This window comes from Bombus vancouverensis, chromosome 1, assembly GCF_051014615.1.
Source record: "Bombus vancouverensis nearcticus chromosome 1, iyBomVanc1_principal, whole genome shotgun sequence".
NCBI lineage: Eukaryota > Metazoa > Arthropoda > Insecta > Hymenoptera > Apidae > Bombus > Bombus vancouverensis.
Window position 1 is genome coordinate 1,157,767 of NC_134911.1, and position 24,862 is coordinate 1,182,628.

A 24,862-nucleotide genomic window follows, 5' to 3' on the forward strand; every position below is an offset into this window, starting at 1 on the left:
TCTGATCCGCTAATTACTAATAGTAGAATTTATTTAATTTATTACAATAAAAATTCAAGTTTGATGTTATAAATCAATTTGAAAAAAGTTTAATAACTCATGCCCTGATAAAAATTTTGCATTCGTATTAGAGTACATGTACACGGTAATTATACTTAATTTACGAAGGTTCGTAAATATTTCACGTTTTGCAGGCTTTTCGCTTGTAATATCGACGTGATTATTAATTGAATTTATAGTAATTAATGCATACGCCGGTAAAAATTAATCGTACGCGTATCATTTTTGGATTTTACTTTGAAAATTAAATTAAATCCAACAGTTCGATGATTCGCGTCGCGACAGTTTCATCAATTTCATTTCACCCTATCCAACAAGATTTTCAATGCATTGAAAAGTAAATGGAAAAACATTGAAAATAGCTATTCTGTCTTCTTTCCCTGTGTTAACTTCATGAAATATTCAAATTTTCGATGTTATATTACTCATTATAATTTTAACATTCGTATACCATATTCATAAAAATTGTTCTGAACTGATAAATTACTGACACTTTGTTTTTAATATCTAATGTGTACTCTACTTTAAAAACTACACTGACAGAGAAAAATCGCTTTTGGATTAAATTGCCACATACAGGATGAAAGCTTAATTAAATTATCTATCACAGTAAATATTTCATCCATCGAGTAATATTTTTGTTAATTTTTTGCAATCACGAATTAACTTTTAATATGGTAGCTTGTCTGAAATCATATTTCATTTTTCCTAATTTATTTTTTTGCAAAACTAAGGAAGTACTAGTTATAATCTTATATAGAACTCAAACTTTCAAATCTCAAGATTTATATCTATTATTTTCGTCATCCAATGATTATGTTGATGAATTTTTTCTCACATAAAAGAAAGCATTATTTAGTAACTTTAATTAATTAATCTTATTTAACAACCTTAACGAACTTTATTTAATAACACTCCGCATTCTCAAAATGTCCACGTTTTTTGAATCTTACATTTCCTAATCTCTCTAATAAATCATGTGCAGCAAATTTTGCACAAAACGTCAATGTACTTACATTATTTTTATCATCAAATTACTATCGCCCTTCAATGTAGTTATTATATGATTCTTCTTTAAACAACAAATCCAAGTTTTCCAACACCTTCCATTTTTTAAATTTCCTAAATTTTTCACAAAATGAGGAAAATATAAGTAATGAACGATACTGACACCCTCAAAGTCGAAAGAGAAAAGTTCGATCCAAGATACATATAGTGCATAACTGATTTTACATCCTAAAAAGTTTTGCAATTTATTTCCTCGCCGAGTCGTCTAATTAAAATCTCTTGTTGAAATCAATGAAAAGCACGTGAAGGGTGTTTTCTATCATTTCGCGATCTCCTGGCCAACGCACGACACGGGTAAACGGGACATACAGGTAAGCGGTTGTGCGATCGATCCCTCATTGATCGCCTAGCAAATGCTTTTTACGAAATTGACTTCGTCGATGGAATTGAATTAATGTGTACCGAGATGTTCGTGCAGATTGCTGGGATGGTCTTGTTGGTAGTCTTGGCCGATCGCTTGTGTCGGCCACTATCTAATTACCTTAGAGCATAAACGTCAGCGACACAAAGCGATGTTGAAAACTGCCCTCGTATCAGTGTTTCAATATCGTTAACATCGCCACTACTGTAGCAGGGGAACTGATAAAAACTGACTGCTTTCGGAAATACTTCGACAATGACAGATTATCTTGATTTCCTACGTTTCAGTGTTTCGAATGATTAAATAAGTGAATTTTATTCTTAACTGTTGATTCTACCATATAAATTAGTCATTATCAATATCTATGTATATACAATAATATCTGAACAATATGTTATATTGGAACTAGGAGATGAACACAATAAGTGACATTTTCTATTTTTTATAAGGGTTATTTAATTTTAAACTTTTGTATATCTTATCATTCATAGTTATTTTATATTAAAATATCCCTTTTTAGATATAAAATTAGACTAACAGAAAAGTGTCAGCGATATGTATTTCTGTGACATTTTCTTACGATGTTCATATATTACATGTAATGTAATTGTTATATTAACCAATGTATATCATCTTATGCATAATGATTTGTATCATTAATATTCTTTGTAAAAATGTAGCACAATTAATTTTGTAGTGTATTAAAATTAAGAAATGTTACTTATTGAGAAAATAGCCAAAGAACTGATCTTTTTGCAGCACTATTCAGGAATAATTATTCTAAAAATTCTAGGTACAAGACAGAGTAAATAGGTAAAATAGGAATCAAGATATTCATGATCATCAGTTTTTATGATCATTATTTATGTGGTAGTAAAAAAAGAAAAGAAATTCTTCCCTTCGTCTGTCTTTAGATAATAATATTATTTCACTCTTTGGAAATATTTAACCATAAAGAATTTGGAAAAATTATGTTAAGTATAATATTTTTTATATAAAGATGATATTTGATATTATTAATATTATGCTATCAAGATGAATATTTCTTTATAAAACTATGAAACTCGTCTATATGACTTCAAGTTACTATACAGAGTATGTCATTTGAATCTTCCTAGACAAATATCTCGAAAGATATGAGACATATAAAAAGATGTTTTAAATAAAAGTTGTAGCATATTGAGTTGCAACAAATTGTGTTATCGCCTATTTGATATTGTGATGACATTGAGGAATCTTTTAAATTCGACTTCAAATTTTTTAATTGGAGTCTATATTTTCAAGTATATCGTCTTATGGTTGACATCAAGATACTTTCAAAATATTACCTAAACATATTTTTTGTATAAGCCGTTCTCGAGATATGATTCTTGGAATTCAGTTATTAAATTAAACCTTTAGACAAATAATGGTGGTTTAGAGCTATTGTTTTCGTACTTACGGCGATAAAACAGCTCTATTTTCTTTTTCTGAAAAGAGAAGAGGTTTAGCACCACAACTGTGCTGCATATGGAACGCGCGGTTTTTGAATGTCCGCAAACCGCAACTTTAGTGTCTACTTCCTCTCCATAAAGAAGAGTTTTAGAAGGACAGTGTATACTGACAAGACAAAAACCACATCCTCCGCATTAAAAACAAGTTTCCGTTTCCTTCCGTTCGTGTTCCACTACGATTTGACGAAATTTTCATCGTTATATATATGCTTTAATATTTTGCGTGTTTCTTGTTTCTATTTCTTTCTTTGTGTACGATTCTATGCATTTTTAAAAACGTAATTAGGAATTATCTATTTCGTGTAATCACTTCTTTATTCAATATTCAAAATTGAAGAGCTTTCTGAAAGGACCTAATACTAGTATGTATCGAATACTTGATTCATGAAGAAAATCGACTAAGAAATTAAGAATTATCTACTTTTAGAACTCCTTAATATTTGTAATGTACAATATATTTAGGTATCCGTGTTTTGAAATTAACACAATTAAATAATATGAGTCTCTTAAGAAATGGGAAGGTTTGCTTTTGAACATAACGCTTACATAACATATCTTACGTCTTAATCTTAATATCTTTTCTTAAGCAAGCTTATGAACAGAAAAGATCCTATGAATTTGTCGTATATACATATATATCATGTATACTATATTTTATAATTATACAACTATTTATTCTAATTAGATAACTATCTATTCTACAATTTATCCTTAAATTAATATAAATATAATCTATCCTTTTTGAAGAAGAGAAGAATAAATTGTTTCCTGATCATTTCAAACATGGCATATTTTACCCTTCAATAAACCAATTACAAAAGATTTAATAAGCAATAATTTAAATTAAAGACATAAACTCGATAAATATTTAGTATCTAATACATTTAATACCTATGTATATATAAATTGAAAGTTTTTGGGTGGATTTCTAAGTTTTCGGACAACCTAATAGATGTAAAAATCTGAACAAAAAAGTAAGTTACTGAACTTATTAAAATTTATTCTCAAAACATCTGTTAAAGTATGTCAAAATATGCGAAAACGTGCAATTGTACAATGTTAAAATTCCAATCGTGTTTAGTCGAAATAAATCATAGTGCACTTGTGCAAGGTTGGAGCGTGCATGCAAGAAACTTCAGAAATGATAGAAGCTCATGGGTGGACATGATTTAAAAATGAATTCGATGACAGTGAATCGATCGTGGACAGACTCGCCAGCCAGCCCATCTTTATGCTCACATGCGAATGAAAAATTAAAGCATTCGTGTCAGATTTGACTAACGATCGTGGTTTATTATTCAAATTGGTGCTTGTCTTGACCACTGTCATTGCGAATGCTCTGTGATGAATTGCATCGAAGAGGTAAAATATGTACGTGTTTAAAAAGTTCAGGTGAGGTTATAGAAATCTTCTAAATTTAAAGATACCGGGACACTAATTAATTCTTATTGATAGTCAAACAGTTTATGCAATGATTATGTATCATACATTTTAAAAAACATTTTATTACATATTGTCGGTTTCTTAGAAAAATGAAATAACTAAAAAAAATATGTTGTGGAAGATATTGGTTTGAACTAAAGTTCGAAGTAGAAAATTATTAATTATTCACTTATTTAACAAGGAACCTATTTTTCTTTCTATTTTAGTTTGAATGATACCTTTTAATTTTTAGAGGTTTCTAGTAAAATATTGTTTGTGTACGTGTAGTGCTTAATATTTAGAAAGACGTAAGACAACACTATTGTTATCGTAATATTATTTTTATTAAATAATGTAATTTTATTTGATAGTCCTGTCCTAGTAAAATGGTTCATTCTTATAACTACGGTACATTTTTATAATCCGCTAGGTCTACAACCTACAAACTACATAAACAAATTTTGTTCGAAAACATTAAACTCGAAGTGTAAACTATTCGAATAGGAAGATGTAATAAATAGTAATTAATTTACATAAATACTCCTTTAGTCTCAGTCATCATAATCTTCATTACACGTCACAAACCAATAAAAAAAAAAAAAAAATAAATTTTAATCAACGATTTGGATATTTCTATTATCCTTCATTTCTGAATAAAGATATGTACAATTAACATTAATTAAATAAATTGAACCAAAGAAATCTCGTTCTTTTTCTCTACTTATTTGCGATTACCTATTAGAAAAGTTTTCTAGAAATAAACACTGGTTCTGCATCGTCTTATCATCCGTGCACAAAAGGCTTCTTCTTTTTTCATTTCATAGCGTAATATTTTATTCTGATTTCTATCATATATTAATTATGTGACAGCATATGTAATTACGTGACGTGAACAGTTTACTTTCTCTTTGGACAAGGTTAGAAAATAGACAATTTAAAAGACTATCATAATTTTTTATTGATTTAACAAGCATATAAAATACTGGCTTTCTGCAAAATATATATGTGTGTATGTACTTCTGTGTTACCTGGAAGTTCCATATTTGTGTTCTTATATTTTTTAATTGCTACTTTATTCTTTTTTCTATTACACTATTATAGAACGTTATTGCACTATTGTTGTACAGTGCACACATGTACTTGATATATTTATATTAATTATTAATTTCTCAATTTCTGGATTGAAATAAGAAACCATAATTAATTAGATTCTTTTTTACGTTAAGAAATAAAATTTCAGTAATAAATAAAATTCACTTTTGTAAATCATAATATGCAACAGTAAATTTCCATTAGATTCGCCTATTTATATACTCAACACTGCACCCTTTCATTTCACCACAAAAATGAAAGATCGAAAGAATTTAGAACAATATAGCTTACCCAAAATTTGCCAATAACCAGTCTCGTAAGAACAAATACCAAGATACGAGGTTAATACCGCTGTCTTAGCAGTGCAGCGCATCGTTCCAGAATGGTTAATTTCCACGGTATGTAATTTTTTGGTGGTCATCGATTCGGGGTCGAGTACAGGCGCGAATACTTAAACGAGCAGTGGTTCGCACTTTTGTTGCGAAGAAACGAAAGGGACTTTCGAATTGGCTTATCGCATCATCCTGCGAAAGATAGTGGACATTCCACGACCAGGACAAGTAAGTATATGCTCTATAAATTGCGCGTTATACAGTCCATTCGGGAACGAGATAACCAGGTTCGGTTGTCCGTGGTGCGATTGGTCCTCTTCATCGCTTCGTTCCTTTCGCCTTGGCAACGGGGGTCGTTTCCGCGGACTTTATGCGGTTTTTGACGAAAGTACCGGGAGTCTGTGACCATCAGAATCGACGAGCAATTCTTCGATAGAGCACGTCCTTGAATGGCCTCTTGTCCCTTTCGTTTCGGATCGTTCCGTCGCTGCGAAAAGTATCCAGATATGCAACCAGGTTGTCCACCATAAAATTACGCCATTCGCCTAAACCGGTGCCGATGTTAGAAAATCAGGCTTTCACCAACCGAGCACCCTGCTTCTTGCTTTTCGTTTTTCGAGATGGTCGCTTTTTGGCAATGTTTCGATCTTGAAATTTGTATGAACTTGTTATATCAAATAATACTAATAGAATACTAGTAGCTGAACTCGATCATAACTGTATTTCAAACGAAGTTAGAAAAACTTAATACAGGAAGATTTTGCATTACTTAACGCATCAATAACTTTTGATGGATTATTGACATTACTATAAGAATTGGCATTACTAGAACTACAATAATAAGGAGGCAAAACTATTTGAATTGAAGGAATCGAAGGGAATTTTTGCATGCTCGATGTTGTACATCATACACAATGAGTAAAATTGATTTCAACTGGTGCATTTGTTTTTTATACAAAACTATCTGAAAAAATATATTTTTATAATTAATAGAAACATAATTTTATCATAAGCCAAAAATTTCAGATGGGAAAGGATTAAAACGAAAGGGAAGTTGAAATTACTATTGTTGTCAATAACGCGATTTAACTCTACTCACTTTACATCCTATTAATCAATATCAAACTTATGAGTCTCGGCTATTGATTCGTGACTTGTTTCATTTCGTTGACGTGTGACTAACACGCATCATTTTTTTTTACACGTTTCTTTTAGATCTTAACTGATGTAACACAATATCTCCAAGGAATAAGCACGTTTACATCTCCGTAGTGATAATTAACTGCTCTATAAATCGTTCGATCGCAGTGTGTCAAGCTTTTGTTTTTCAAATGACTCACGATTTTTACACCTATCTTGAGTTTTTATATCTTGGTATCTCATAGATCTTTATGACTGAACTCTTCCAACATTTCCTTCAGTGTTCAATCTTTAAACAATTAACCATTCCTGGAATCGATCATCTTGAATTATCTCGTCTAATGAAAAGGAACATTCAGATATATCGTGGCAAAAGTATAGATCGCTTTATTTCAGAAGTCCACAGTTTTTTGTCGTTATGTCTTCAACAGAATGGATACCATTAACGTTGAAAGTCTGGCCATCGATTTTACCAATAAAATCTAAGTTTCGTTTTGCCTCGATACTACGTAGTCTGGCGATTTCGTTCTTTTTACGAGTTGGTACACGTTATTCCATGCGCGTGTGTATGTGTGAGCGCAAGCGTTTCTATATTTCAATAACAGGAACAAAGTCTGGCAACCGTCATATCGCGACTGATTTTAACTACACTTCTCGTTCATTGTACTAATCAAAGAAAAAGTTTTCCCCGACAACCGTTGTCTTTTTATTTCCTTCTTTTGTTGCTGCGCCCGTTGCGTTTGTTCAATTCTCCTCCCATTTTCGATTCTCTTTTTTTGTTACGATATCTTTTGATGTGTACACTTGTTAAATATTATTTGATACAAAGACTGTAAAAATGAAAAATCTATATTGTAATGTACGTTACGTCTGAAATGTCAAAAGAAAGGTATATTATTCGATTACATTGAAAATATGTCCGACAATTCTGAAAATTCTACGTTACATTCAATTACATTAAATTATATAATTGTATATGAAGAATGATTTAATCGGAATTCTGATGTTATAAGAAAAAGTCTAATATTAATATTAATTCATGTATTCGTAATATTCATAACATTGACATTTTAATAATAATTGCCTACATATATGAACATGAACGAAAACAAGAAGTAGATACCCAGTGTACATACTGCAGACTGAAAATTTATAATTACTTTGTTTTCAGCTTTATCGATATTCAATTGCTTATGTTATTAATTCGAAATTAATGTGTCACAAAAAGAGAACTTCAAAAGTTTTCTCCTTTCTAAATGATACGATGTTCCACAACTTTGTCATAATATATATAATTTCATCAACCTTCATCGTCATCGCTAATATCACATATTAAAAACCTTACATTCTTACGTATAATTCATTTAGTTTTAACTGAAAATTAAAGAAAGGATATAGCATTGATGCGAATAATATGTTCCGCAATAAAGGGGCGAGATGGTTTGCTGAAAAGTCGAAGAACAAATTCTTGCCGGTTCATTCGTCTCTTCTTGTCGCGTCCCCATCAGGACTCGAATGGTCGGGATCGATTTGAAAATCGGAATAGCGGCGCCAAAAATGTCTTCATCTTCCAAGTGTACCGCCGATAAAGGCAGGGAAATGATAGGGCTGTAAACTCTCGCTGTATAACCCGCGACTGGATGACTCGAATAGCTAGATCGCCATCGTAGAACCCTACGACGAGTCCGTCACCCAGTGAAAAGGTAAAAGGAATCAACGATGTGAATCGATCGTAAAAGCATCGACATTGGTACTCGCGAAGTGCAACCACCCTGTCGATAAATACTTTAGAGTTTAGCTTCTCCGATCCGCTGTTCTCCAATCTTTGTACGTATTCGATTGTGCCGACGGAACGATCGGTCAAGACTCAAGAGCAGTGACCGCAGTAAAGACAGGAAACGCTATGGTGTAATAAAAGTAATGAGCTACACTGTTTGCAGGTCTATTCACCGGTGAATCCATTTAAACGTCAAATCAGACTATCAAGATACGAGTACGATACGCGATACCGTTTTATTGCGACTAACTAAGAGTTAGTTAGCTCAGTTATTTAGGATCCATGAATTGAGAGTCTTGAGAACGTGTCTTGGAATAAAAAATTTTGGCGATGGGTAATTTTATGTAGAGTGAAATCGTTTCGTGATGCACGATCGTTGTGTTCGGAGTGAAAGTGTTTCATTTAGATTTTATGATTCTATTATGTTGCGATGTACGAAGGCCACATGGGAAAATATAATAGGGCCATTCCTGTTGATATTTTTACTTTTATGTTACAACGAAGTAGCGACTACAAAAAAATATCTTCATACGAAATGGTTAAACAAGAGAATAACCCGCTAAATTGATAAATTCGAAGATATTATCAGCAGTTTGAAAATTGGTGACAAATTCAGAATGTTTTCTAAGAAATTAATAACATTAGCATAGATATTACGTTAGCATGATTTAATTAATATTAGTCAGGATAATTTATGTTGATAAATATTTTGTTCATGTCCAGGAAGATGACAAAAACAAATATTTAATTCCAAAATCAAATAAAAATAGGTCTGATATGGAATTGACAATGGAAATGAGTTGACAATGTATTGAGTTTTAAAATACTATTCGATAAAAGAAGAAAAGTTTATAATTTTCTCTTATGACCTTTATATGAGATGTCCGATTTCATAAAATGAAGAATTTGTTTGTTTTTCAGTAGAGTTTTCTTTTTATTAATAGAAATACAGTTTATTTAAAATTGATATATATTTTTTTATAGAGATACAATGTCTCTAGTACTGTTTTTGACAAATATTTTTCCATTAGATTTTGTAAAACACTGCAAGTTTAGTTGCATCCTCTTCAAAGATCAAAATCATTAACAATCATATTGTATAGTACCTATAATGTGTAGCTTTCGTCACAAGCTTGGTTTCAACGACCAAACTTATAATAGAAAATGTTTCGAATTTCGTGCTTATTGATTATATCGTTGCAAAGAAAATCCTAAATAATTTTCAATACTATTTTAAACAAAATATATATGAAATGAAAGAACATAGATCGATATCCAATTTTACGTGAATTACAATGCATGTAAACAATATATGTATGTATTTCGCGATCCAGTCTGGCTAGCGAATTTGTAACTCGACATTTCATATGGTAGATAGAATTTAATATAGATATTTAAGGAATTTTTATCTATATCTTGTTTAATTTATAGTTTGCTGCTTTTGTACGAAGAGAAGTTATATGAAAATAAAGTGTGAATATCAATGAATAAAATAAGTGAGCACGATAATATTTCATGAAAGAGAAGGCTAACGAAGAATGGTATCAAAGCTATCTCCTTTTTAGAGTATTGGTACTTTTTCGTGATACAAAATAGCTAACAATTTTTCTTAGAACGCGTATATATTTATATACCTTCCTTTCGTAATGGAGTCTATTACATTCTTAAATTATTATCTAATTTTAATATTCTTTATATATTTATTTCTCGTTGAATTAGCTTTTTTGTATGTGATAACATATTTGTTGTATACTATTGAGAATTTTTGCATATGGTTTATATCAGACTAAAAAATATTACATATAAAATACAAAATATCTACGCTATAAATTGGAATATACTATCTAAATTTTTTAGATACAATGTACATAAATTAGTAAGAATAAATGTATCCATTAAATAATTAATTGAATAATTAATCTTTAAATCCTTTAAATCTTCGAAAACGACATACAATTATTTTTTTCTTCAAATTTCATTTGCTTCAATAACACAGTAAAAATCACAAATTACAAAGAGATCTTAAACTTTTTTAACAATGAAATATTTATTCTAAATTCAGATCAAATTTATCTGTATATAATATTCGATCACAAAGTCGAGAAGTTCGAATTGCGAATCACGAATCGTGCGGAATAAAATCTGCATTTCCAGCAGATACTACTCGCGGAACGATGGCACTGGGGGCAGATTCTTGTAATTTCGGAAAGTTCGTACGCGTCCGGAGAACGAAGAAGCATCAATTTTGCAAAAGTAATTTTTATTTGCCGCGGTATCGTGCCATCGGCTGCTTACGTAAAAGCTTTCTTCTCCGGGCTGCTTTGTGCATATACGCGCTCGCGTAGGAGATACTGCTATGGGACGAAGACGAAAGAAAATTGTTATCGCTTCTCAACGCTACTTTCATATTAGGGTAGAAGCTTTCCGAAATTTTTGGGAGGAAGAAGGGCTCGGGTGACTACGTCGATTCAATTTGCCTAATGAACAAGCCCGGCTTAAACCGTCTCTGTCTACGGAGCACAATAAAACGTGGCTCTCATGACTCACTCTTCGGAATCGATTTTGTACATGGTATAAAACTACTCTCTCTCCCTCTCTTTCTCTCTATCTGACAATGCGAACGCTTCGCGTGGAGTTCGCTCGGTCGCGTCGGTCATAGCATTACGCGTGCGAGAAAGTAAGACAGTAAAGGGAACTGGTATTGAGATATCGCGTGGGAGGGGCAGTGGGTACTGCTAGGTGATCGTAAATTTCAGCGAAATTGAAATTATAAAGTTGCTGTAAAAGCGGCGCGGAAAGATTTCGACGAATGATAAGTCCTTTAATTTTACCTCTTGGATTTATTACGTTCGAACATGAGTAAGAATTTTCGAGACGTTATGGTTAAGTATTCTATGGAAGAAAGATGATCCATATAAAATTTATTTGATACATTCTGTATTATATACGATTTAAGTGCTGTGTCACGATGTTCATACAGAAAAAGCTATAAATAATATATTTTATAAGACCGTTTAAATTTTTCATATTTTTATTCTTAATTTCGTATAGTATTGTTAGTTATTAATTGGTATATCTGGATATTAATTCCTTTCCTCCTAGATATAATCGTCAAATAAGATTATATTTACTTATAGGTAATATATACGTATAGAAAATGCTTATCATCATCAATCAAATAATATTTTTAACGAATTATTTAGGTATCGTGTAATTTATATTAGTACTGTTTAATTATCTCTTGAAAACAAGACGTTTAAATTATTCTGTTTCAAGTAATAGTTTCAAATTAAATCAATTTTGTATTTGAAATGAGAATTTTCCTAATTTATATATATGCGCATTAAATTCCTACTATCTAGAATTTACTCTAAAACTTGCATGTTTCTGTTTGTTTATAGAACTCCATAAGACACAATCTGTCATTACACAGCAGATTTATGCGAGTGCAGAACGAGGGTACTGGAAAGAGTTCCTGGTGGATGATCAATCGCGACGCGAAACCAGGCAAGTCGCGTAGAAGGTAAGTCGTTGTTCATTTTGTGAATGATTCGTCGTTGTCACGGTGCACACACAGACCACGATCTTCGTTGATGTGTCACAGGGCAATAACCATGGAGACTAGCAAATTTGAGAAACGACGTGGCAGGGTGAGGAAGAAGATCGAGGCGCTAAGAAACGGGGGGTTGCAAACTGACGCAACGCCTAGCCCCAGTAATAGCGTGAATGAGGGGTTGGATCTCTTCCCGGATAGTCCTCTTCAACCTGGCAGTGGATTTCAACTTTCACCTGATTTTCGGTATGTCTATATTTGAGTTTGATTTGCATTATTTTCATTACGTTCGGAATTTTATAGTAGCTCCGTGTTTGATCGTTTTCTTCTTTTATGCTTTAGTCTGAACTATTTGGCTAAGAATTATGATAAATTAGTTAGTTATTGTATTGAACTATTGTTTGATCTCTGAGAAACGATTGATTCTATTGTTAATGAATTTAAACAAGACCATTTATCTTTGATATTCTTTCTTTTAAAACAATCTTTCTTCTCTTAACCCTTAAATCTTATTGTGGCATTTTGTACTACCTAGAGGTCATAAATATTAGTCAAGTTATAAACTATTATAACTTGGTTTTAAATAGTACACGAATAGACTGCGGATATTTATACATTTATAGAAGTTATATATTATATATTTATAGAAGTATGTATAAACGTGCTCATTACGCTAAATATGCAAACATGGACAAAATATATTCAAATTATATTTAGTAGAAGTTTTAATTACTAAATTAAATATATTGGTTTGTTTATATATTTACAATTTTTCTAAACAACTGGGAAATAAAAATTTAGCACATTAACGAAATACTTAATACAAACAATAAGAATTTCTGCTTACGTTCTATTACTTTAATTATGTTCATAAAAATATGAATTTGCATAAACATTAACAATTTACGTATAATGACAGATATATATTTCGATAATCCACAACCTTAAATTGAATTCTATAATTATGACTTTAAAGTCAGATAAATTCATTATTGAGATATCTCAGAATCCTATCAGACAGTTAAGCATTCTCATCTCACTACTATAGTTAAAAGACAAATAAAATTCTATTTCCCTTTGATAGGAATGTATTTATTTGCATCATCATGATAGAATTGCTGTGAAGTATTTGTGTACAATAGTTTAATACTTAATTTTATTTTCACAGATTTTGTGAGATATGAAAAAATTAATACTTATGTATTATTATTATTTATCACTAATTACTTTATGTTTTATAAAAGCAGTTCAATATTATAACGGAAAAGTAATTATACTTTTTATCATGTGGTATGAATGAAAAATGAATAGAAAATATTTATCTTAGCCAATTGGTTGTTAACCTTTCAATTGAATTTTATAACGTGAATTTTTCGAAGAATAAGATTCATTTTATAATTTATTAATATAGATGTTGCCTGGATTTTAATATTTTTATGCAAGAAATTGTCAAACATATTTCATGGAACTTGTCTATATTCGATATCTAAAAATATTCTATGATTACAATAACAGATTATTGTCTTAACAATTTATCTACGCTTTACCCTATTAACAAATCAGCGATTCATAATTAAAGAGAAACTATAAGAATTTCATAAACATAATTACTTCAAATGTTCTTCCTTAAAATGAGGATTTGTCAATGTTATATTTTAAAATTATTTTTATAAGTGCTTGAAAATTTAATTAATGAAGTTTGAAATAAAATTTCTTATTCGAATTTAATGCGCTGTTCTGATGTTTTACTAAACGAATTTCCTATTACTCTCTTAAGTACATGCTTTATTTAAAGCCCAATTTTAGAACGTTTCTTCTTTCATTTATCTTGTTCATTGTTAATCGTATTTAATTAGTCGTGCCAATCATCTTCAGTTATTATAAAATATAAAATTATAAAATACTTCCATCGCTGCTTTAAAAAAAAATTGTTTCTGAAGTTACCACTTTGCCATTCATTCTTTTTTTCATTTACTTATATCGTTCAATTTAATTCAGTCCAAAATTTGACATAAATACATTTGATGCAAGTAGAAATACATGGTATTCTGAAATAATTCATCTCTGAAATATTATGTTACATACATTTTACATGAAATTTTGAAGCAATATGTCATTGACTATATTTATTTGTTGTTAACTCAAGTTAAATATTTTATACTTTTATCTTAGTACTTATTTAAAATGTTTAGTGTTAAATGAGCGCAATTTTCTGAATAATAAATACTAATAAATGAAGCCATTGCTATACAACTCACGCATATAATGATCTGTTTTTGCAGAGAAATAAAATTAACTTTCATAAATAAAAGTTTGACGAATATGGCATTATAAATTATGTACATATGCAAAAAATAATAATAAAATAAATTAATGATATAAATAAAAATTTCAATATAACTTTGAGAAATAAATACAAGAATATAAAATAAAATAACTTAATGTTGCAAATCAAACATTAAAAATAATCTTTTACACATTTTGACTTTACAACTTTTGATATAAAATTGCTGTTTAAATTTGATATAAAATTCCATGCAAAATTGAACACATCAATTGATTATTTGCTAATTATTATGTATTCTGAAATTGATATTTAACTATTAATGATATTACTTTTATTGAAATATTAATCAACATTAATCCAATTGAAAGGTTAATGCAACTTTATATCTCGTGTTTACTTCAAATGTTTTTATCATTAAAATATTTATACTTAAATTAGACACAATCGTAATGTATTATACAAAGTAAATATATTTTTTGTTTTTCATTCATTATGCTTACTTTTAAAAAATATCGCGTATTATTTACAAATTATTTGCATTACAAATTGCTCGATATTGAATACAATTCTTATATTTATTTTTGTATAACACATAGTTAAAAATATCAGCTGCAATGCGCGCTATTAGCAAGAAGTACAAAACCACTATTTTATATTACGCTTTTGTACTAATCGTAAACTACACATAATGCACCACTCTTGCTTTATAAATAGTTTTGCAAAGTATATCATAGAATATATGTACGTATCATTGGATTATGTAATAAGTTCGTATTTCCGTCCGTGTTTCTTCAAAAATACGTAAAAGTTTGTTAGTTTGTTATAAAATCTATTTGATCAACGATGTGTGTATGTATCTTCTTATTTTATTATCCTTTGTTTTCTATACGATCACTTCAAATCCTATCGTCTGTCCTTTTATTAAAAAATTTCGATATGTGTACTTTTACATTCTTTAAAATATGTAATGATTGCTTGTATAAAAGTACTTCAAATACTAAAATAATTAACATAGTAATGAATAATGCACTAAATTTTCCAATAATTTTAAATACATACACACATATCGCAAAATCTAATATTTTTGCTATATCTTGAAAGAAATCTGTTTGTTGTAACAAATAATTCTTTTACTAAATATTCAGGACTTTTTCGTATTACTTACACAAACTTTGTTCGTATCTCTGATTCATGTAGCGTTTATGTAAGTTCTATAAGATCTATAAAATATCGTAGTTCGTAGATTAACAAAGCAATATGTAAGATAATTTACGTTTATCAGTAACATCTATATATTTTTTCATTGATTCTTAATGGATTAAATAATTCAATTATGTTATAAGGAATATAGCAAGAATAATAATAGGAAAAAATATAACAGAGATACTGATACTAAAACATAATTATGGAAATATATATAAATATTATTTGTCCTATGTTGTCCATTGCAATTGTCACAAATAACGTTGTTATTGAGTAATATTCCTCCAAACATGACATTGAAAAGGGAATAAACTTATTACATAATCTAATATTCGTGGCCTCTTTCACTATCTTGCGTATTAGTTTATACTTTGATATCTGCACATTTAAAATACATTTGAACTATTTTTTATTCGAGTCCTCGAGCTTCAAGCAATGCCTCATCCTGTGGTCGATTAAGTCCAATCCCGGCGATCCCTGGGAAACCGGAATGGACACCAACATACACACCCTCTTATAGCCCAGAACAATTAGGTACGCACTACAATTTCATATATGTTTCTCTTTTTCTTTCGCCAGCGTTTACCGTTTATCTTGTACCAGTATTATTTTTTTTCTTTTCTACTGCACTTTCAATACACGCCCAGCATGATTGAGATGTCGAAAGTTTGGTACGCGAAGCTTAGATAGCTCAGCGCTTTCTTACGCGTTAGACAGTAATTTTAGTCAATTTTGTATTTTGATTATAATCCCAGTATACTGTCCTTTTATGATTATGTGAAAGTGGAGGCTACAAGTTTTGGTTGTTCAAGGTTATTGAGTAATCGGTTTTATCACAATGTTTGACAGTTGTCTATCTTTTTATTACATATTTGCTTTATATAGATATATGAATACTGTAATATATCGTTAACTGCACAAATTACACTTAATTAGTAAGAATTGGTAAGAATGCCAATTGATTCATAGAGACATTTTTGTAAAGTCATATTAATAAACGATTTTAGATTTGAAACAAAATTTTCAGAGATATCAAAAAACACCGTGCAATAACATTTTTAAATAATTGAATAATTTGAGAATATAGTGACGTATAGAAAGTGATGTAAAAATTTTGTATACAGTGAAAATATCATATACAATATGGTTAATTATTATTCCATAGATACAGATGTCATACTTCACTTCACTTTCGTCGTAAATATTAAGTAAATGTACGTTGCTATCGTTATATAATTCTTTATTACAATGACGAATATTTCCTTAATTTATATTGATTATAATTGTGTATATCTTAAATTAGAATTATTGAAGCAATGTCGATCAACTTTTGAAATCATGTAAATTATTGTAAGTATAAATTTACACAAATATATTCGCAGATATAAATAAAACGGAAGTGTGTATACGTTCCCTTATAAATACTAGAACATTATTAGAAGAAAATAAGGTGAATTTGACAAATCATCAGAAAATAATGAAATCGCGTTTGCAACCTTAAGCTGCAAAGTCATATGTTCGATATATCAAGAAAATTCTCAGCAATTATATAAATTCTTGCAAATGGTTCGCACAATATTTTCCACGTATTTTTGTACAAACCGTTATCTTGTACAAATATAAAATTCTAACAGTTTAATTATTTCCCTAATAATCGGAAAGAATTATCACGTCTTGCACGAGACTGCCAGTGTCCCCTTGCACAATTGAGCTAATATCATTAGGAAAATTTTACATAATACAAATCGAACATTCTTGTATAACAACAACAATGTTAGTAATAATATATCAAATAGAAGTTTACAACTGAATTTTACAAATTGCAAATCATCTAATTATCATCATCGCCTGTTCGACGTAAACATAATATAACTTACAATGATTACGAGAAGTATTTGTCCATACATTTATTTTTTAACGAAGCGACTTTTTTTACTAATTTCTATGTACATATACTTCATTTCCACAATATCACATTTGTATTTATGTGAAAATATCGCTAAATTTATTATATTTGAATCTAATTAATTATTATGTGAGTATTACAATAAATACAGCGATGTATAAATACTCTTTGTAGATACTGTATAATTTAGACGTTGCTAAATTACTAATATTATATAATAAATTACTAATATTCGTTGATAAAATATTGTGCAAGAAAGCCTAAATGTTTTAATATTTATGAACAGAAGTATAGATAATAGATGGTAATAGTAAAAAGAAAAAATATCTTATTAGAACCATAAATATTTACAATAGAAACTTAACAAATTCTCAATCATAAATCTATTAAACGACGAAGAATGAACTGTTGAGAAAGTAGGAGTTATATCGTTTTCAAGCCATGGAAAAACATTTTCAGATAGCCAAAAATTACCAAAACTCGAGACTTCTATTTTGATTGACATAACATTCCAATACCGCTTGGAACCAAAACTCTGATGGTATAGCACAGCATGAAACGCACGTATAAAAGCATGTAATAGACATACAATTAACACATGTTCTTTTCATTGAACACGACCATAGCCGGTAGCCTCGCGGAAACGATGAAACTGGAATCCTACCAAATATACCAAACATCACCGTCCAGCCACCAGCAACAGACTGGACCGCCACCTTCCTACTACGAGACCCAATATCAGAGAAGTAATAGCCTGTCGACAGGATCGTCCTCTTTCGCTCTGCAGCCAACTCCTCAATCAGGAAATCAGCAAAGATGCCCGCTTCACGGTCTGCAACCGTGTGCCTGTCAAATGGTGAGTGAACAAAGAAGTCTGAAATGGCAAGCTGCAAATAACATTCAGCCACTGGGGAGGAACAAAGTGTAGCAAAGCCTTTAACCCGACTCCCGTAATCCGTGAAAGGAGGAAAGACTGAATAATGCTGATTTAAAGGTTTTTTCGTTGATTGTTTTGAGATGCATATCGTTCGTCGCAAATGGCATACCTAACAAAGGCAATAAACGTGGATTTTTCTCTACTTTTCGTAGTTTTTGTTTGATGACCAATTTGATATTTTCGAAGGTACTTGATTTATTTATCCAATGTTTAGAGTGGGAAATTTTAATACATCATTTTCTAAATCTTTATATCTTTTATGTAAACTACACATTATTATTATATAATAGTTAATAATTATTACTATTTTTATGTATAATAATATTTCAGAATATATTAATATAGCGTTTGAATACTTTAACTCGTTGAACATGAAACTACAGAAAAAATTTAAAATTTCTTTTAATGAAAACTTAATATATTTTTGTTCCACTTAGATGACGGAAGATTTTTTCGTAAAGTTGATTTCAATCTGAAAGGATTTCCAATCTATTTCTGAGAAGTAATCTCATTACTTTAATTTTGATTTCCAATTCTACAACAAGAACGAGAACATTAATACATTGAATACATTAAATCTCCTAACTATTTAACACAATGTATTGTTTGCTTTGTAACAAAATGATACAAATTGAATATCTACAATTAAAGAATATTAGAAATAAAGTTTTTAAGCGATATATAAATTAGTCTTATCTGTTACAATTCAATTTTATAAGCATGTATCAATGCTGATTTTACACTAATTATTCAATCCTTACCTTTAATTAAAATCAATTTTGCAATATTTACTCCTATACAGAAATAGATAATCTAATACATTGATGTAATTAAATGATTCAATAACGTAGCAAACAAAACATGGTTTCAAATGTAAGTTCCAGGCTTTTTCTACTCTCCGAAAGACATACCTTTATTAAGCAAGATCTAACTAGTAAATCTGTCTTCGCTCCCATTGTCGTCAGTAATAACTTCATAAGTGCAGTTAGTGTGACATTGAAACCCATATAAAAAAATTTAAGTAACAGATTATTCTAACCTATTGAAATTAGATTTTATAAACATACATCAATACTATTATTTCCAAATGTGTTATTCATATACATTTGGTATCTTTCATTTAAAACTAATTTTACAAAGTTTGCCATTGTATAAAAACAAAGAACTTCACACTCTCTAGTTGTTAAATAATTCTATTTTCAACGATTATATTCTTTTTCCTCGAAAAATATCAGAACTTGAGTCCAGTGGCTGGAATGTCGCCGTCATATCAGCAGAGTGAACCAAGTCCCACGGCATTAGGAAGCAATCAGCAACAAACTCTTCAGTACATGATGCAGACGCAACAGTGCCAACAGCAACAACAGCAGCAACAACAACAGCAACAACAACAATCGCAAACAGGAGCAACGGGATCCAGTCCACCGCAAACACCCACACCATGTGGTTCAACTCCGAGCACAATGATGGGACAATTGATGGGAGCTCTCAATAATTCGACGCTCCTTGACGATTTGAACATTAATATCGAATCGTTACACGGTGGATTCGATTGTAATGTGGAAGAGGTGTGTTTTATTGTATATTCTGCTTATTATTAGATCGCGGATGTTTATGCGTTTATGAGAAATTTCAGAGATACACAGAATGCGTATAATCTGTAAAAATACATAAAATATTCAGAATATGACATTTATTATGTTTAGTAAGTATTATAAATCTCTGCTTAAGTTTCGTTTCTTTATTTAAATTCATAAAAATATAAATTTGCATAAACATCCGTAGTCTGTTCACTAGTATTAGAGGATGTATGTTCATATAAATTGATGATTTCATATAAAACATGAGCTATGTCAATTTTGTCTTTTTCCACGAAGGCAAAGAAATATTTTATTTTGACTACTGTATCTTTAACTCTGTTCAATAGATTTCAATATTATTTAAGAATATTCCCATGATATTATACAATTGCTGTGGGTATTGTTTGAAACTATACCGTACAAGAATTATAGATATGCAATTAAATCATAAAGTTGTGGACTTTATAATTAACATTGTTTCTGAGCTGAATATATCTAAATTGGGTTGCTATAGTGAATGATGCGCCCTTATTTCAATTGGATATTTTTCATTAAATAGATGAAAGAAGTAATCAATAGATACTTAAAGATATCAATCTTCTTGAAAATATCTTCTTCAATGCTGTTATCGTACGAAATCATGTCGGTATATGATTTATTGTTCGAAGAAACAATGATGATCCTATAATAAGTACTTTACTCTAAAGATTGCGAAAATAGCCTTACTCGCTTAACAAGGTATTCTTGATAAAGTTATTGTGATGAGAAATAGTTTTGACTAAGATTATTTTCGTAGAACCAAACTTTTCGATCAACAATGAAACAGAATATATATAGAGGGCGAGTCTCCTAACATGACGAAATATATAACTCCTAATTTATTCGTTGTACGAAAACATATTTCAAACAGAAGTTGTATAGTATCTAGGAGGTCATACACTGCCCTAATATATTTTTTGTTACCTTTCTTTTTTAACGAGATATTAGGGTCACCCTCAGTTTTTTAAATAGAATGTCTAATATTTTTTCTCAAATTCGGATAAATCGTCAAATTTTGCGTAAAAAATATTACACAAACTGGAACTTGAAGTTAATAATTACTGAAATATTTTCAAATTAATAATCTTCTATTAGGAAATTCGCTCAGCCAACGTTTTTTAACACAACTTTGTTTACAACAACAAGTCATATTTGTAAACGTGCTCCTTAGAGTGAGCACCTTAGAGCGATTGTCTCAAAAACAACGTCTTGCTAGGAACCTTAAAACGAGCCTCTTACAAATACGAGAATACATATTATTTTAATAAAAAACAAGTCAAAAAGTAATTGTTAATAACCCTGGCAATTTATACGATTTTAAGTGATAAAAGCAAGTACCATTAGTGATCAATGTAATATTTGTAAAATTATTCACAAGAAAATAGTTAAGTATTGGAAACTTTACAGTTTTATTAAAATATTTAAATTTTAAAGTATTTTTTCTTTGTATTTCTTTAATTGATACTTACATGATCTTCTATAATTTGTGAATGTTTAACTTTAATTCATTTTAAATTTTCCAATAATATTTACTTAATACTTAATAATCTTATTTGATTAACAAGAAAGCGTGATAGCTTCCAGAAAATAATATTATGCAAATAAATTTAAAATTAATTACGCAGACTAATGTAATTTCATATTTAGTCTCTGTTTTAATTTTTGAAGTATCTTATACACAGTTGTTGTGAAATAAGATAATTAATGTGACAAAGAATTTTATTTTCGTACATTTATTACTCTGTTAATTGTTGGTTGTATGTTTACTCTGTTGATTGTATTTTTTTATTACCAAGCAGCAATTTAATTATGAATTTTTAATTATATTTATATAAACATAACACATTTCACAGGATAATTAAAATAGTAATACGACCTATATTTTTAGAAAAATAATGTATATTGTGCCTATTCATTAATATATTGTAAATATATTTTCGAATTTAATTCTTACATCTTTATACTTTCATTAAAACGTCAAATCGTCTTCTCTTAGTACCTAATTGTCATGTTTTCAGCTATTGTGAACATTTCGTGCTGTATATTTAAGATCTCAATCGTGTTAAAACATAATCGCTTCTGCACGAAACAGTATATTTTCAACTCTATCTGATCAAGTTTTCCGCAAAATATCTTCATATCAGTTCATTATTCCATCTACTCGATGCGTCAAAGCTGACCAAATCAATGAATATTTCTTGTTACGGACAAATAAAAAGACATTCGTCATTTTAAAGAAATGTTTCAATTGATTACAATTATACTAAGGGGATAATGAAAAGTGAATTATACGAAACTTATAATTATCGGTTTATACTAATGTTGAACATTGAACGATTTCAGGTGATCAAACACGAATTGTCAATGGACGGGACGTTAGACTTTAACTTCCAGCAAGGTGTGATGGGCACGGCTGCGATTCAAGTGAGCGACAGTAACGTTGGTCAGAACGGTACCGTGTCCCAAAACAACGTGGTTGGCACGACGGCTGGAAACGCGCCCGCAGGAGTTTACGTGAGCACCAACGCGGCGACTCCTGCTGCTTCTCCCTCTTGGGTTCACTAGCAGTGGACCCCACTGCCCTCGACACCTCCGTCGTCCTTGTCATCGTCATTACTAGACGGACAAGAGAATTTCCACGGACAGCCCGAGGGACAGTTCATCGGTGAGTCAAGTATCATTTATTTCAAAGAATTATACAGATCAGTTCTGTGATACGTCGAACATGAGGAATGGTAAAAAATTACTAGGAATTTTCTATTAAAAACTTTTTAAAAAAGTAGATTTTTTAGAATATCTACCACAAATGACACTCGTACCGCGTATGAGATAAACACTAGCTATTTCTTTCATAATACTTTCATTTTTAACTTGTTAGTGGGATCTTAACGCCTCTACGTTGTTTGGATTATTTTCGAATCATACTTTTCTATCGTTAGAAAATGTAAGATTAAAGAAAATAAGGATTAATTATTAATATGCATTTCTCGTTTCAATTTTATGTTAAAGATTTTATTATCATGCCAAAAGTCCCGCTTTCTGTTAAAGTGAGATCTAGATTTAAATAAAATCTTTAGTCTTTAAAAGTGAATAAAGACAAATTTCAGTTGTGTATGTTAATTTAAATCCTTGCGAATTTCAATGCGATATAAATTATTTTCAGCAGGAATGAAAATTTGTAACCTCTTATTTTTAGCATGTAAAAAAATGGCGGACTTCGAAATAAAGGCATTATTATGTTTAAGACATTGTGCCCGGTTAATAGACTAATAAAGATATACATTTTTTTATTGTTATGGGCCTATCGCCACTTATTCTTATCAATAGTCATAAAATGACGTGACTACGCATCAAGAAATTATTTAGAGGCGTGAAGATGAAACGCAAATGAAATAACGCGCAAGTCCGAAATCTAAATCTAAGGGCTGTTTTAATGGTTAATAGTTTGAATAGTATTGTTAAAAATTAATTAAAAGTATTTTTTAAGAGAGAACACAATTCTTTCATAGTATTTTTTATCAATCTTCATATGCAAACAATATTTTGTTGGTCACATAGAGAAATTTAATGGAGTTATATGACTACTTTGCATAAATTTTTATGCATGAAAACGTATAAAAATAATTGGAAGATGAAGGGGAAAGGAAAAAACCAAGTATATCGTACAATAATGTAAATTACTTGAGATCATTAAAAATATGTACATGCTAAATAGTTTGATTAGTTACTGCGTTAATGACTTTTACTTTTGTCTTTTTCCCTATCTTTGCTCAATCTTGAAATCTGTTGTTTAGATAAGAAATGCAATTTTATAGGCTTATCAGTTAAATAGTGATTTAATAAAGAAACAAAATGCAGTAAAATAACAAAAATGTTCCCCAAGACATTTGAAAATGTAATTTTGTATATCAAATTAATTTCAAGTATCACATGCTAAAGATTGTTTGATTAATTGAAAGATATATTATTAATTTGAATACCAATTGATACAAGTAAGCGTTTATTTATAAATACATATATTTTAATTATATTAACAAACTATACACCAGAAATATGTAAGAATTATAAAAATAGTAATGTGTACGCGTAAATTCAATTTTTGCGATGTTTGTCTTTGTTTTCAAAAAGTAAAATGCATGTGGGGATGTATGTTTGTTTGTAGTCTCGTTATAAATATTTACCACGTTTATACCTAATATTTGTAAAAATAATAACCTACCTGTGTATTGAATTCTTTGCAAACGATTAAAGCATACTTGATTTTAACGTTTAAAGCGCGAGAAATACAAACTAATTTTTGTAAAATATTGTCAAATTTTATTTTCTATAAATTAAAGGCATCTATAGAAATAAATTATTTTGTATTGATGATTATAGTTTGTAGAATAAATATTTCCTTCCTGTTTTCATCGTTTTTATAACGAATAATACTTGTTTAGTGTAACTGATACAATAAACATCGATTATAGAAATCTGTACTCAAAGTTATCTTATTGTCGATAATTCAAATTCATGAATTCATGTCAGACAGAAAAATCAATATTTAAGGATGAACAATCTCAATAAAAAGCAGAAAGGTCTCATTTGTGTACTATAACATATTTTTATGAAT

The 24,862-nt window shown here is 29.8% G+C and overlaps 1 protein-coding gene across 3 annotated transcripts in view; it reads left to right on the plus strand.

Annotated features, from left to right (window-relative positions):
- foxo (forkhead box, sub-group O) overlaps positions 1–24,862 on the plus strand; it is a 300,058-nt gene that overhangs the window by 164,815 nt on the left and 110,381 nt on the right. For 2 of the 3 annotated variants that reach the window (XR_004465086.2, XR_004465087.2), the window contains exons 2-7: positions 12,147–12,268; positions 12,350–12,544; positions 16,207–16,322; positions 18,321–18,550; positions 19,867–20,199; positions 22,594–22,915. Coding sequence is in view for 1 of the 3 variants with exons in the window: in XM_033343545.2 (XP_033199436.2) it covers positions 12,147–12,268; positions 12,350–12,544; positions 16,207–16,322; positions 18,321–18,550; positions 19,867–20,199; positions 22,594–22,815 (1,218 nt within the window). In the remaining 2 variants the exon portion in view is untranslated. Of the gene's footprint in view, positions 1–12,146; positions 12,269–12,349; positions 12,545–16,206; positions 16,323–18,320; positions 18,551–19,866; positions 20,200–22,593; positions 24,619–24,862 lie in introns of those variants that run through there. The other variant, XM_033343545.2, reaches the window with a different exon arrangement.